Source organism: Trichoderma harzianum, assembly GCF_003025095.1.
Source record: "Trichoderma harzianum CBS 226.95 unplaced genomic scaffold M431scaffold_4, whole genome shotgun sequence".
Taxonomy (NCBI): Eukaryota; Fungi; Ascomycota; class Sordariomycetes; order Hypocreales; family Hypocreaceae; genus Trichoderma; species Trichoderma harzianum.
The window spans coordinates 374,502-389,484 of NW_020209252.1; the positions used below are offsets into that span (position 1 = coordinate 374,502).

The window sequence follows — 14,983 nt, forward strand, 5'->3', positions numbered from 1 at the left end:
TGGGCTATTGATTCCAGTTGCCAGCTTCAAACGTCATGTGCAGATGAAGCCATCACGCTCTCTTTTCTTTTGTCATCGCAATCTCGGCTCCTGCACACGGTTCTTCTTTCACAATCCCACCTCCAGACACTCACTCTCAGTCTCAGCTCATCCTCGTCCCGCTCTTCAACTCTCACACCAAGCTCGACAACACCATAGGAAATTGCCCAAGATGCCGGTCCATCACCTCATGGTCGGCACGTGGACGCCTCCTGGCGCAATCTTCACGTTTGCATTCGACGACGAGGCTCTGACGCTCAAGCTCGTTGCGCGCACCGAGATAGCCCAGGATGAGCCCATCTCGTGGATGGCTTTCGACGTTAGTACAGCTCCCAGCTTTTATTTTCTATCAAGATAATATACTGACAATAAGATTCTGTACAATAGCATGAGAAGAAAGCCATCTACGGTGCCGCCATGAAGAAATGGTCCAGCTTCAAAGTCAATTCTCCCACCGACATTATCCACCAAGCGTCTCACCCCATGCTTCACCACCGTACGTCTCACATCTCATATAGCTACCTATACACAACTCATATCCTCAGACTCATCATCTAACACAATAACAAAAAAAAAGCCCTCGCCGCATCCTCCGAAACAAACACCCGCGCAATCTTCCTCCTCCCCGCCCGCAAGCCCCCCTACGCAGTCTACTGCAACCCCTTTTACAAGCACGCCGGCCACGGCTCCGTCTTCACCACCGACCCCAACTCCGGCGCCCTCACCAACAACGTCCAAAACTACGAGTACCAGTCCGACAGCGGCATCCACGGCATGGTCTTCGACCCGACCGAGACGTACCTCTACTCCGCCGACCTCAAGGCCAACAAGCTCTGGGTCCACAAGAGGCTCGACGCCTCCTCCCCCGAGCTCACGCTCGCCGGCTCCGTCGAATGCCCCGACCCGCGCGACCACCCGCGCTGGGTCGCCATCCACCCCTCGGGATCCTACCTCTACGCCCTCATGGAAAAGGGCAACCGCATCTGCGAGTACCTCATCGACCCGACTACTCACATGCCCGTCTTCACCCACCGCCACTACCCGCTCATCCCCCCCGGCATCCCCGACCGCTGGACCCAGTACCGCGCCGACGTCTGCGCACTCTCATACTCGGGAAAGTACCTCTTCGCCTCGTCCCGCGCAAATAGCTTCGACCTGACGGGCTACGTCGCCGCATTCAAGCTGGCCGATAGCGGCGCCATCGAGCGCCAGATTTGTCTGAATCCCACGCCTACTAGCGGCGGGCACAGCAACGCCGTTGCGCCCAGCGACTGGTCCGACGAGTGGGTGGCCATAACCGATGATCAAGATGGGTGGCTGGAGATATACCGGTGGCAGGACGAGTTTCTGGCGCGCGTTGCGAGGGTGCGTGTCCCGGAGCCGGGATTCGGCATGAATGCTATTTGGTATGATTAGACATGACGAAAGAGAGAGAGAGAGGAGGAAGAAGAAAAGAGTTGGACAATTCCAAGGTTATAGAATAATAGAGTCCAGACCAAAGAAAGAAGAGGAGGAAAAGACGTAGACCATATAAAAGAGACATGTAATATTGAAATAAAAGAGAACAAGGGCCTGTGTTCTCTGTATCGAGGACCAGCATCCGAACCCTTTCAAAACGCTAACATATAAATAGTGAAAATGGAGACTGCACTTTTTGCGACTCAGTGACCAGTATAACATTTTTGGTTCCGTCAGTGCCCTCTTTCTTCTTTTTGACATCATCCATTCTCCATCGTATTTCCTCCTGTTCCATGCACTCTTGGAATCCGCAACTCGTATCACCGCCGCTCGCTTGCACCGTTCTGGCCCTTGCCCAGCAACGGCGTGTTTTCATTGTGCTCCTCCGTGCTCTCTGTGTCGACACCAGTCACCTTTGCGTCAGGGGTGGTGGTTGTCACCACCGTCGTTCCTAAACCCTGCTTGATCTTGAATACGCTTCCTCGCGTGCTGCTCAACGGGTTCGCTGCGCGGTTCGCAGGGCCAAGCTTCAGCTGCTGTCGCATCTCATCGAGTGAAGCTTTCACAGGTACGGGATTCTTCCCGATGCGACCGTCGGGTCCTGCAGAGTGTTGGCGCTTCATAAATACGGCAGTTTTGGGAGGCCGCTCAAGGTGGCCCGAGTCGCTCTTGTAGGAGCCGACTTCGACATCCTGACCTTCTACATGCTTACGGTTATGGTTGCTGACATGGTCTGGCGTCTTCCTAACTGCCACACCCGCGCCTGGCACGTCGCTATGTCTACCGTGAGCTCGGGGAGCAGGGGTCAAACGCCGAATGGCCTTGTGTACATCGACGTAGACATCTGATTCGTCAACAATTTCCCTGCATATCTCCCGTCAGTAACCAAAAATGCGCCGCAAATAGTCGGAAAAAAGATAAGAACAGGGAAGGGGGGAGGGGACAAGGGAAACTAAAGTCCCATCTACTCTACTCACTCTCCGATAAGCTCTTCAATAACATCTTCCAAAGTGACGACACCGAGAGCACCGTGGTTAGAACCGGGAAATTCAGAGACCAGCACCATGTGCGATTTGCCTTCTTGGAAAAAGTTGATGATATCCAAACAGCTCGTCTCGGGGCGTGTTTCCACAACAGCTCCCAATTGCACGTCTCTAACCAGAATCCGGTCCTCGGGATCGTACGTAATGAGCGTCTTGACGAGAAGCATGCCTACAAAGTCGGTCGGTTTGCCTGCGCGGTAGATTGGAATTCTCGAGTATCCGGAAGAGAGTATCATATCCATGGTGGCCTCATCCAAGACATGGTCCTCGGCAAGAGTAAATACATCGTCCATAGGCGTCATGACTTCCGATATGGGCTTATCTTTGAGATCTAGAACGGCGGTGATGATGGTGACTTCATCCTGGTTCAATCGTTCCGACACTTCGCCAAGAGACTTGTGTAGCGTCACAAGCGTCTTGAGGCCGCTCTTCTTGTACAATGTGCCATGATCCTCTCCTAGAATCCAATCGAGCAGCTTCGCGGTGGGCCATGCTACAGGGCCCAAGAGGTACATGAGAATCAAGACGGGCGTGGACATGTATCCGCCAATAGGTAGGCCATATCTCACGCACACCGATTGAGGCACGATTTCACCAAAAATGACTGCGGCCAAGGTCAGTTTTCGGACACGCGGCAACGGAAGCAAACCAAGAATAAACGACAAGGATAGGCCAGGGGTGCTCACCGATAAGAATTGTACTACCCACAACAGCGGCAACGCCGCCGCCCAAGAAGCGGTCCAGCACCACAGGAAGCGATTCGTTAACGATGACGTTGGCGAGCAGCAGGGTGACGAGCACCCAATGCTTTCCGCGGTTGAGCAGCGTGAGGACTCGTTTTGCGTTTTTGTGTTGCGGTTCGTTGGGGTCGCCGGATAGGACCTGGAGGTAAATGGAATCTTGGCCCATCAATCTGCCGCAATGTCAGTTTCGCATGCCTCGCATATTTGAGTTTGAGACAAACGTACGCGATAGTTAAGCCTGCAAAGGCACCGCCTAGGAGAACCAGCGTCATCGACGAGACCGCCAGCACCCACACAGGAGTGTTTGTGTCATGATGGTCAGGCGCCGCCAAGGACGACACTGGCGCTGCTGAAGCCGTCAAGCAGAGACCGAGCACTCGCCCCAGGCCGAGGACAGCAGGGCGGAAGCTGGCAAGCCCTCCGGTTGCTCCTCTCCTCGGCATAGCAGGATTAATCTTTGGCTGGCTCGGATCGAGCGATGAATGCGTAGACCGCCGGTATCGAGGCTGTCAAATGTCCGACCAATTGTCCTGGTGAAGGCACGTCTGGTGTTGCGATTGAAAAAAGAGGACCCGCAGTCACTGGCTGCTGACGGTCGCGGGCGGACTGTCGTAGCGTATGATGTCGCCAGAAACGCGATGACGATGTCGAATAGCCGAAGGAATCAATGACCAAGAAATAGAAGAAGCAGAAGAGTGAGAATGAAAAAGAGAAGCTCGTCCGTCAGGGCCGATGTCGATGCCTCGCGGGGGGTTCCAAAGCCCTTGCGCAACCTCGCGAGGTTTTGGGAATGGATGAGAAAGTTTTGGTTCTGCACAGCAGGAAAGGTCCAAGTTCGGAGCTCAAGCCAGACACAGCGCAACTCTCGGGAAGCTTTTGGACGCTCGAGCCCTGTGGGCCGCTGGAAGGTTAGCGGCCTCGGTGGAATCCAGTGGACCGTGCGCCAATGACGACTGGCCTGGTTCCTGCGCCAAAAGCGGCCCCACGCTCGGCAGTACGGCAGCATGTGCTGTAGAGCGCACTACGGCCGATGTACACTGTACGTACCTGTCCATCAATGTGTATGCCCTCTAATAAGAGCTCAGTGTTTCTGCTTGGTTGAAACACACTCGCTCCCCATTCCACTGTCCAGCATGGCAGCGCATCAATCGCATTGTAAGCAGTTGATTCAAAATGGGACCACTAAATAGAGTAGTATTTAAGCTATGCTTGATTCGTGCTGTTGCTCTCCAATGTCTCTCTCATGTAAACCAACCCAAAAGCAGCAATATAGACGCCAAACTTGAAGCTGAAGCGAGTTATATCATCAATGGCTAATCGATAAGATAAAAGAATCACAGCTGCACCAACACCACATCCAGCACTCCCTCTGACCTACGCAATCCCTCCATCACTTCCTCATCCACCAGCCTGTCTATTCCCAAAATCATCAAAGCCTCGTTTCCCTTTCTCATCGCATCCGCTTCAGCTTGCTTCGAATCTTCGTCTAAGCTGGCGACCTGCATGAACCTAATATTGATCCCGTGAGAGCCCAGCACCATGCCCACGCCTCCAATCTTACCCGGCTCGTCATAATTGTGCAGGAAGATCATCGTCCCCTCAGGAGTAAACGTTGCATTGAACCGGTCCAGCTTGGAGATGTACAACCGTTTGCCCGAGGCGTATCCCTCAATGATTTGCTCTCCGCTGCCGTCCTCTGCGTGTGCTGCTCTCAGTGTCACCAAGTTCGCATACGTCTGTTCGCCCGGCTGGTGCGAGTGCGTCTCGCTAATTTTGATGCCCTTTTCCTTGGCAATCAGCGCCGCGTTGACAATGTTGACGTGGGAGTCGCTGAACGATGCAACCAGCCCCTTGACCAGCGCTGCGTACAGCGGCTTCGTGTTGGACATTCCCGCCAAGTCGCCGTGATAGATCAGCTCAAAGTTGCGGCCGCCGACCAGCCCTCCCTTGGTCCTGACGAAGTGTTGCGTGTAGAGACGCCCCATCTTCTCAATTAGTTGCACAAACGGCTGGAGCTTGCGATACTCCTCGGGCAGAATGATTGGCGCGTTGACGGCGCTGGTGGGAAGGCCGCCTCGTAAGATCTCGAGCACTTGTGTACACACGTCTATTGATACGTTTTCCTGTGCCTCGACAGTAGAGGCTCCCAGGTGAGGCGTGGCCACGACTTTGGGATGCTTGGTTATCTGTCCAGCCGCTGAGTCTGGCTTTGGAGGTTCTGAAGTAAAGACGTCGATTCCAGCCCCTGCAATCCATCCTTCGTCGAGGGCCTTGACCAACGCCGCTTCATTGTATACTCCTCCCCTAGCAACATTGAGCACTCTCGCAGTCTTCTTCATCAACTTGAACTCTTCTTCGCCGACAAGATCGAGCGTCGTTGCTAGCAGTGGCGTATGAATAGTGAGAAAGTCCACAACAGGTAGGATCTCTTTCAAGTTGGACGCCAAGTCAACACCCGCCTGACGTGCCATGTCCGGGTTCGCATAGGGATCGACCGCAATCACTTGCATGCCAAGGCCCTTTGCCATTCGTGCCACATTCATCCCGACTTTGCCCAACCCAACAATGCCAAGGATTTTCCGTCCAACCTCGATGCCGACGAGCTTGCTCCGTTCCCAGCCGCCCTGCTTCAAGCTTCCATCTGCCCTGCCAATATGCCTAGCAGTAGCAAGCAGCAAGGCTATCGTATGCTCCGCAGCAGCGAGGATGTTCCCCGAAGGCGAGTTGACGACAATGATGCCGCGCGAGGTTGCCGCTGGCACGTTGATGTTATCAACACCGACACCGGCTCTTGCCACCACGCGGAGCTTCTTGCCAGCGAGAAGAACTTCTTCCGTTACTTTGGTCTCGGACCGGACGATTAAACCATGGTACCCAGGAATCTGAGAAATGAGTTCCTCCGGCGTCATGCCCAGCTTGACGTCCACGTCAAAGTGCGGCTCCAGCATTGCCATGCCATCTGGTGAAACCTTTTCTGGGATGAGAATACGAGGTCTGCCTTCGGCAACACCTCTGGCGGCGCCATTGCTCGTTGCAATTGGGGTCATTCTTGTTTTATTTTCTTTTCAAAGTAATTATATTCAACCAAAGGTGCGATGATCTCAACCACCGGACATCAGCACATGTATATTATCAAAATTTGAACGTCCACTTAGCAATTGTGTGTAAGTGAAGAGAGCAGAGCAGACACAACAGAACGCGAGCTTATATCAGAAAACGCTCCTAACCCTCGTTCAACGAGAAGACAGTCGAACAGTCTCTTATATGACGTTTAGCTACGCACCGCGACCCCTCAGTAAGCCGTGTGCCTCATGGCCGCATTCGTTCAACCACGCCGGACGCCGCCACGCGCGCACAGTCATTTGCACCACTAACAGATAACAAACTCTCCAATCCTGGGGTCCGCTCGGACTTTGACGTGCGCTATGGCTGAACCAGGGCAAACACGACATCTTGTGATGAACGTGTCAAAATTCAGGAACACAAGATGTACCCTTGACACTTGCGGGCGACGAATCCCAAGACATCCAGGACGACGTTATGTCATGCGATTTGTTACTTATCTCTCGGGGTCCCCCACGAAAGAGCTAAAGACAAAGATCGTTGGACAACATCACCTTAAAACACGCCATGTGCACCTGCGGCTAATAGCCTGTTAGACCTATGACCTTTTTCTCAGCAACAACCTTTGAGGATCAACCGGAGATGCGGAGAGCCTAAGCGATCGATCTTGGGGAAGCGGGGGGGCACCACCACCCTTGGGGGCTATCCATCTTACCATTGGACAGTCCGGAGACAGCGACAACGGGCCGTTTTACCGGTGCCTTTCGGCGACATCCATCTTTTGTCTGGCTGAGTTTGGGTGGCATCGTCCGACTCGGCGTCAGCTATCGCCTTCTGCCGAGAGTTGTGTGGCCCCCACTGAGTGACGCTCCTGGTCTCACGCTTGCTGCTTGGGAGTTTTTGACTGCTGCCTTGGAGAGAGAAATGCGGTGAGACCGCTGTGTTTCCATGTCATTTGCAGCACGAATGATTCCCATGCCAACCGGTACTGCATGATGGTTTTGATTGAACTGGGAGCTTGTTCCCTTGGTTTCATCCATGTCGACTAGGAGCTTGGCCAGTGAGATTTCGACAGGGACTGTGCACGATAAGATAGGTGAATTGCTTGCTTGTTTCTGTTGCTCAGACAACATGCAGCCTGTCAGATTGAGCCATATATCCAGTTGTCCTCTAAAATATAAATGCATCGCCATCCCTGCATTTGTAAACATGTATGATACATCATTCGCGCAAGTTAGCCAAATTGCAGCATTAAACAGCTACTCAGTTATTCTTCGTCCTCTTCTTCGTCACCGCTATGCTGCTCCTCGCCCCCCTCGTCGTCTTCATCATCACTCTCATCGTCGTCGAGATTAGGATCAGGCATAACAACGCTATTAAGAAAAGTAACCTGTTAAGCCACAGTTAGCATGTATTCAAAATTGGACGGAGAAAGACGATAGATCAAATGTAGCGAATAGAAAAGACATACAAAACCAGACAGGCCCCTCAGTATCTCCTTGAGTTTTGCCTGCGCATTATCACTACTTAGCAGATCGTCGTCAATCTTGGTCCCGACAGTGTAGTTTCGGAGCTTGAGGAGCTCTATATCGCGATGTGTGACTTCGTAGCCCTAGTAATCGACAGTCAATCAGCCATTAGTTAGAATCGTGGGAGAATGCAGCAAAATGACAAGGCACCGTAACGACATACCATTGGTTTCTTTTTCAGAGCATTCTCTTGATTCTTCGCCACAAAAGCCTTGACTACGCCCTCGATCCCATCCTTGTCCTTGACTGAAGGGAAAAACTCCTTCTTGAAGAGCGGGTCAGCAAAGGCTCGGCGCCACCTCTGAGGCCTTTCGTCGATGCTCTGCCGCAGCTTCGTCAGGTACGCCGCCTCCGGATGCCAGAGACCGCCGCCGATGAAGGCGGACTTGGGTTCGCAATGAATGTAGTACACCGCGTAGGGACCTTTGCGACCCGTGCGAGACCACGCAGCGGAAAAGTGAGGCTATGTTAAAATTGAGAGTGAGAAGAGAGTCTTTTGGAGGACGTTGGAATGAAGAGTGCGTACCTTGTATGGTGTGGGATCTTTGCTGAAGCGAATATCACGGTGAATGCGAAATATGACGTCCTTGGCGGGCAATTCGGGGATGGTCTCGTCGACTTCAATAAGCGTCTGCGTTGTCGCTTCGACAAACGACTGCCAATCCTTCAACGCTCTTCTGTACTCTCCATCGTGTGCTGTAGTAATCTGCATCAGTCGATGTGAAGCTAGATATCGGGACGCTAGAGTATTCGAAACACTCACCCTTAAGCCACGGCCTCTTGTTGTTCGCCTTCAAGTCCCTGAGAAACAGCATAGTGTTTTTGTGTACCTTATGGTCCTCGTATTCCACACCTCCCGTATCTCTCATCTTCTCCAATGGGATGATCGTAACCTTTCTCGGTCCGTCATCATCATCCTCATCATCCTCGTCATCCTTATCGTCTTCGTCTTCAGGCACATCATTGTACTGGTCCTCATCAGACTCCTCTTTGGCTTTCTTAGCAGGACGTCCACGGGATCTCTTTTTCGGTTGTACTTCTGCTTCTTCCTCCGACTCTTCTTTGTACTGCTCTCCTTCGGATTCGCTCTCTGCGTGTCTAGCCCGCTTCTTTGGCTGAATTGCACGCTTCTTGCGTCCAGAAACTGCCTTTTCTTCTTCTTCCTCATCATCACTTGAACCTTCAAAGTAGGCGCTCTTCACCTGCGTGCTAGATAAGCGGCCAGATCGCCGGCGCGTACCAGCAGCCTCCTGCTTAGGAGCAGATCGTTTCGCAGCAGGCATGACTGAATGTTTTGCTATGATGAGGAAGAAAGACACAAGAAACGCCTTTTGTTGCTGCCGCCCTTGTGAAGAGCTGATTCGATGTCGTCATTCGTCATCCATGGCGCGACAGCGCGTCGTAGATATGAGCTGCCTCCGCGCTATCACGTGACAGAATTTTATATGACAAGCTGCCTGTAATGGATTCATACAAAGTCATACAAAGTCACCGCAGCTTCGGGTGAACGAGAGCGAGAGTGCGAATTTTTCATTCTTCTCTCTAATCGACGAATACTAGTGATTATACGGTGAAATATCTTCGGAAACTTGTTCCAGTACGTCGGTAGGCCGAAATCTAGCCACCATCACCCCGATACCAAGATCACCGTATAAATCCATGCAAATCCTTAGATTCGCTCACCATTTCCCGGACTTAACCCTGCCTCTCCCAAGGCATCATCGAATTCTCAAGCCCAGAGGTCTTGAAGGTGTTTCGCATCGAGCCAAACATCTTCTTCAAGAATTCAAGATCTTGCACCTTGGCACTAATCCACTTCTCCACCAGGCCGTCCGTATTCTCGCCGTCTGGGCCCATGGCCTGGGCAGCCGTGGCACAAACCCTCGCCACGCTGTGCATTCTGCCAAACTCTTCTCTGGGAATTGCTTCCAATTCTTCAGGCAGATAGATGATGTCCGTGACCTTGAGGAGACGCTGTGGAAATCCCATGTTGATGATCTGCTCAGACTCGCAGAGCTTGATGAGCTTCTTCTTGTAAGACGCCCAATTAGAGGCCGGTATGGCCGAGAGCTCAGAGGTGAGGTAGATGAGCACACCCTCGAGGCGCTCACGGCAGCTATTGGCAATGGATGGGCTGAACGAGACCTTGGGTGGTTGCTGGTCTTGGAGTTCCTTGAGGCGAAGCAAGGTGCTTGTCATCTTGTCCTGTCGAGTGACCAACTCATCTGGAGTAGCATCTGCAACCATGTCGAGGAGGTTCATCACCAGCTGTTCCTGGCTATCGTCTTCTTGATCTTCCGTGATTTCGATAGCCTTCTTGGCGCCAGCAGTCTTTCTATGCCGAGATTTTGGAGCTGTCGCAACAGGGTCACCCAGATCCATGGTGTCCTGCAGCGAGCTAATGTCACTCGCTCGACTAGCCTACAAGCATGATCTCGAGTAAGTGTTTGTTCCCTGTAATATATCTGCACAGAGTCAACACAGGAAAATACAACTTACCGTGCGTGGTGCGGATTCCTCATCCAGAGTGAGACGGTCATTGTTCTGCGTATCATCAGCCATGTTGTCTGTTGTTGAAGTCTGGTCGACGATGGAGCCTGAAATATCTTTGTGCAGCTCTCTAGCTCTCGGTCGCTCGTTTCTTGCGGATATTTTCCTCGAGTCACTGCGATGATAACTCGAGACGTTGGCTGCGTCAGCTAGTCAGGAGGGCGAACGTGGTGCTTCGCTCCTGAAAAGACGTGATTCTGCAATAATGGTGAAGATAGAGAGATCGAGGTTGTGGTAACAGCTATGCCCGTGATCCTCTTCAAGAGTCCAAGCGACGATATCTCAAATACCGACTCTCGTTGTTAACTTTCTCTCTCTCTCTCTTCTTCCACGCGCACCCCAAATTCCTGTCGAGTAGGAAACCGAAATCTTTCCCTCGTGCACAATGCGAAATCGCCTTGTGCCACAGATGGAATGAGATTTGGCCGTGGTGGAAGGTAGAGAATTTTCCAGCTGCGAGTCACCTGGCTGCTCGAAGATATAGGCGCGACGTATATACGTACTTCTATTCACTGCCGCCTGTGTAACTTGCAAACACCACGCCTGCTATAGCGAGTATGACTTCCATGTGAATTAGCATAACGAGCACTACGCCTGCTGTAGCTAACATGACTTGTAAATTAACAGAATAATTCCATTAGCAGCTCTTATCACTACGAAACAATACTTGTATCTAGCCATATATATCTTTGGCATTGTTGATGGTGTGTGCACTATCATGACAACGTAAAGTGCAAAATACAAAAGGGGCGCGATGGAAGAGACATACAGCTTTTTCGAATAGCTTTAATAGCAATGTATTTCCATCGGCTAGCAACTGTATGACTACCTATACAAGTTCACAATAATCATCTCAATACGCCTCTACGCAGACATTCTACCTCTCGATCAAGTGTTAGTATATGTAACACAGGCCTTCACATTATATCACAGACATAGTCTACTAATTCAAGGTTCAATACGGAGTATATGCATTCGCTTTACATTTGCAAAGTTGCATTCATATTTTTTTTAGACTAAAAACATATCCGCGTCATAACCGACGATAACACCAGGGAACTTCTTTTGGTTCCTCTAAAAGATAAACATCTATGCAATTTTTTTACAGTTCGTCGTGGAAGTCACCATCGTCCTCAGAGCCACCAGCGCCCTGGTACATCTTGGAGGTGATGGGGTAGGCGACGTTGGACAGCTTCTCCTTCTGCTCCTCAAAGTCCTCGGTGGTGGCGTCGGCGCCGTTCTCCTCGAGCCACTCGGTAGCCTCCTTAACAGCGTCAAGGATCTAGTTGAATGTTAGCAACTGGCAATCATATAAGAGTGATGGTGTGTTGGGTTTCAACTTACAGTCTCCTTGTCCTCCTCGTCAATCTTGCCACCAAGACCCTCCTCATCGTTGACCTGGTTCTTCAGGCTGAAAGCGTAGTTCTCAAGACCGTTACGGGCCTCAATGCGCTCACGGGTAGCCTTGTCCTCCTCGGCGAACTTCTCGGCCTCGGCGACCATGCGGTCAATCTCCTCCTGGGTGAGACGGCCCTTGTCGTTGGTGATGGTGATGGACTCCTGCTTGCCGGTGCCCTTGTCGTGGGCAGAGACCTTGAGGATACCGTTGGCGTCAAGCTCGAAGGAAACCTCGATCTGGGGAACACCACGGGGAGCGGGGGGGATGCCAGTAAGCTCGAACTTGCCCAGGATGTTGTTGTCCTTGGTCATAGAACGCTCACCCTCGAAGACCTGGATCAGGACGACGGGCTGGTTATCAGCAGCAGTCGAGAAGATCTGGCTCTTGCGGGTAGGGATGGGGGTGTTGCGGGGAATCAGCTTGGTCATGACTCCGCCAGTGGTCTCGATACCGAGGGTCAGGGGGTTGACGTCCATGAGGACAATCTCCTCAGTACCTTCCTCTCCGGAGAGGACACCAGCCTGGACGGCGGCACCGAAAGCGACAGCCTCATCGGGGTTAATACCCTTGGAAGCCTTCTTGCCACCAAAGTACTCCTCAATCAGAGTCTGAACCTTGGGGATACGAGTGGAACCACCGACCAGAACGATGTCGTCGACCTCGCTCTTCTTGACGTTGGCGTCCTTGAGAACCTGCTCAACAGGCTTGAGGGTCTTCTTGAAGAGATCCATGTTGAGCTCCTCAAACTTGGCTCGGGTAAGAGTCTCGGAGAAGTCGTTGCCCTCGAAGAAAGCCTCAATCTCAATACGGGTGCTCATCTGGGAAGAGAGAGTTCGCTTAGCCTTTTCGGCCTCACGCTTCAACTTGCCCATGGCCTTGAGATCCTTGGTGATGTCGACGCTGTTCTTCTTGTTGTAGGCCTTGGCCAGGTAGTTGATGATTCTCTGGTCAAAGTCCTCACCACCAAGGTGGGTGTCACCGGCGGTAGCCAAGACCTCGAAGACACCGTTGTCGATGGACAGGAGAGAAACATCAAAAGTACCACCACCGAGATCGTAGACAATGATCTGGCGCTCGCCATCAGTCTTATCCAGACCGTAGGCAATAGCGGCGGCGGTGGGCTCGTTGACGATTCGGAGGACGTTCAAACCGGCAATGATACCGGCGTCCTTGGTGGCTTGACGTTGGTTGTCCTACCAAGCCGTTAGCAAACTCGTTCTTTTGTTCTCCTACTTTTCAGACACTAAAAGGAAAACTTACGTTGAAGTAGGCAGGGACGGTAACGACGGCGTGGGTGACCTTCTTGCCCAAGTAGGACTCGGCGACCTCCTTCATCTTTCCAAGAATCATGGCAGAAACCTCCTCGGGAGTGAACTGCTTCTTCTGGCCGTTGACCTGAACCTGGACAATGGGCTTTCCATCGCGGTCAATGACCTTGTAGGGGAAGTGCTTGATGTCGGCCTGGATCTCCTTCTCGTTGAACTTGCGACCAATCAATCGCCTGCGAAATGGTTAGCAATTTGCTCGTTTAAATAGATGGTTACATTTGTTCAAAGGGCTCAAACTGACTTGACATCGTAGACGGTGTTGGTGGGGTTGGCGGCGGCCTGGTTCTTGGCAGAGTCGCCAACCAGTCGCTCCTCATCGGTAAAGGCCACGTAGGAAGGAGTAATTCGGTTACCCTGGTCGTTGACGAGAATCTCAACCTTGCCCTTCTGCATCACACCGACACAGCTGTAGGTAGTACCAAGATCCTGGGAGAGAAAACGTGTTAACAAGCGGCCACCAAATACCCATGGCGGGGTTGTCGACTTACAATTCCGATAACAGTTCCGTAGTTGTCCGCCTCATCGCTGGCATTGACCTTTCCGACAAATGCCAGAGGGGCGAAGAGAAGAGTGATCCAGCAGAGCAGACCCAGGCCCAAGGCCAGGGAGCTCCGTGAACGAGCCATTGTGAAGAATATGTGTGAAGAGGATCTCTAGATGCCCCGCGTAAAGTATACGGCAGCTGTGAAGAGGAAGAGAAAAAAAGAAAATGCGCAGCGATCTAACGCAGCGAGCGAGCTCTATTTGTCCTCAGGGCCGGCTTGTGAACCAGATGAGGGGGGTATCTTTGCTGAAGAGAAGAAGAAAAAAAAATGGGTTGAAGACGAGAGGTGACAATCAGCCACTTTATGAATTGCCCCAGAAAAAGTTGAGGTGTCCAGAAGGCTCAAAAAGGCCAGATTTCAGGTAGGTTCAAGGCACGGGTCCCTGTGCGAGCCAAACAGGGCCCCCGGAGCATTCAGCCCCACGTGACAGGGGTCTTATTTTCGGAGCCAAAGCGACGAGGCGATCTGACACATTTCACACTGTATTCTACACCAGAGGGTTGGTGATGATTCACAGTGTCGATACTCAATAGAGTTTGCATCCAATGTCATGTACTCTGCCGTGTGCAATGTACCGTTGACAGCGCCCAGAGACCCGGCCAAACAACCGACCTACCTAACTCGGAGCTTCTGTGAACGGCCAACGCCAGCCTATTTCCCCATTTTGCCCCTCACAAGGCAAATGTGGCCTCTCGCCCTTTGTCGCACTACGCCGCGCTGACGGAAGAAATTCGATGCCATTCCGAGAACGTGACTCAGATGGCTTCGGCCGTGAATTGATGGAGACCCGGCGGCTTGGCTTATTAGGCACAATGCGGCAACGGAAAGGGAAGCTGTTCTGGCAAACCGTTCTGGCCACGTTGTTGCTATTGCTTACATGTACGAGTATCATCTCATCTCTCCGAGTAACAGCCGCCCGCCCTATTCTGTGCTCCGTGGAACATCTATTCACACTTGGAGTAACCGGCGACAGCCGGGTGGATACTGGCTTAGAATTCGACAGAGCCCGTTGGAATCACATCCATCGTAGCGGCATTGCCACGTAGTTTTGCCACAGCGAGGCTGAAGTCTACTCGTATACAGTATGAGCAAGTTGTCATGACACTCTACTCATTATCACGATGACTATACACCTGGTAAAAAATAGTCGACACGTACGAACAACTATCAAGACAGTGGCGAGTAATCCGTTCTCGGCGGGGCATCCACGGCAATGGCCTTTGCATTATGTACTATCAACAAAGCAGGGAATAGGCGCCGGGTATCGCGCTTCTAAACCACTTGCC

The 14,983-nt window shown here is 52.0% G+C and overlaps 8 protein-coding genes across 8 annotated transcripts; 1 reads left to right on the forward strand and 7 right to left on the reverse strand.

Annotated features, from left to right (window-relative positions):
• Positions 1 to 211: 211 nt before the first annotated feature.
• On the forward strand, positions 212 to 1,455 carry M431DRAFT_3520 (hypothetical protein; the record flags this gene model as incomplete). Its single annotated transcript, XM_024914488.1, has 3 exons — positions 212 to 358; positions 427 to 535; positions 617 to 1,455. 3 exons carry the CDS (start codon positions 212 to 214, stop codon positions 1,453 to 1,455), a joined length of 1,095 nt encoding a protein of 364 aa, XP_024776016.1.
• Positions 1,456 to 1,817: 362 nt separating this feature from the next.
• M431DRAFT_80758 (hypothetical protein) lies at positions 1,818 to 3,449 on the reverse strand (the record flags this gene model as incomplete). Its single annotated transcript, XM_024922973.1, has 3 exons — positions 1,818 to 2,361; positions 2,475 to 3,144; positions 3,227 to 3,449. 3 exons carry the CDS (start codon positions 3,447 to 3,449, stop codon positions 1,818 to 1,820), a joined length of 1,437 nt encoding a protein of 478 aa, XP_024776017.1.
• A 387-nt stretch (positions 3,450 to 3,836) lies between these two features.
• Positions 3,837 to 4,453, reverse strand: M431DRAFT_373406 (hypothetical protein). Its single transcript, XM_024914662.1, has one exon. It carries the CDS (start codon positions 4,287 to 4,289, stop codon positions 3,948 to 3,950), a length of 342 nt encoding a protein of 113 aa, XP_024776018.1. The 5' UTR covers positions 4,290 to 4,453; the 3' UTR covers positions 3,837 to 3,947.
• Positions 4,454 to 4,617: 164 nt separating this feature from the next.
• On the reverse strand, positions 4,618 to 6,330 carry M431DRAFT_81673 (hypothetical protein; the record flags this gene model as incomplete). The annotated part of the gene is made up of 1 exon (XM_024923065.1): positions 4,618 to 6,330. The coding sequence occupies one exon, from the start codon at positions 6,328 to 6,330 to the stop codon at positions 4,618 to 4,620; it is 1,713 nt and encodes a 570-aa protein (XP_024776019.1).
• A 1,283-nt stretch (positions 6,331 to 7,613) lies between these two features.
• M431DRAFT_80130 (hypothetical protein) lies at positions 7,614 to 8,690 on the reverse strand (the record flags this gene model as incomplete). Its single annotated transcript, XM_024922905.1, has 5 exons — positions 7,614 to 7,736; positions 7,818 to 7,958; positions 8,039 to 8,338; positions 8,402 to 8,571; positions 8,639 to 8,690. 5 exons carry the CDS (start codon positions 8,688 to 8,690, stop codon positions 7,614 to 7,616), a joined length of 786 nt encoding a protein of 261 aa, XP_024776020.1.
• Positions 8,682 to 9,155, reverse strand: M431DRAFT_69320 (hypothetical protein; the record flags this gene model as incomplete). The annotated part of the gene is made up of 2 exons (XM_024921784.1): positions 8,682 to 8,824; positions 8,885 to 9,155. Coding segments are annotated over 2 exons (414 nt in total), but the record flags the coding sequence as incomplete, so codon positions are not given.
• A 415-nt stretch (positions 9,156 to 9,570) lies between these two features.
• On the reverse strand, positions 9,571 to 10,437 carry M431DRAFT_480039 (hypothetical protein; the record flags this gene model as incomplete). The annotated part of the gene is made up of 2 exons (XM_024915829.1): positions 9,571 to 10,296; positions 10,375 to 10,437. The coding sequence occupies 2 exons, from the start codon at positions 10,435 to 10,437 to the stop codon at positions 9,571 to 9,573; spliced, it is 789 nt and encodes a 262-aa protein (XP_024776022.1).
• A 1,090-nt stretch (positions 10,438 to 11,527) lies between these two features.
• On the reverse strand, positions 11,528 to 13,778 carry M431DRAFT_81081 (hypothetical protein; the record flags this gene model as incomplete). The annotated part of the gene is made up of 5 exons (XM_024922998.1): positions 11,528 to 11,707; positions 11,770 to 13,017; positions 13,085 to 13,325; positions 13,394 to 13,578; positions 13,641 to 13,778. The coding sequence occupies 5 exons, from the start codon at positions 13,776 to 13,778 to the stop codon at positions 11,528 to 11,530; spliced, it is 1,992 nt and encodes a 663-aa protein (XP_024776023.1).
• Between the last annotated feature and the right edge of the window lie 1,205 nt (positions 13,779 to 14,983).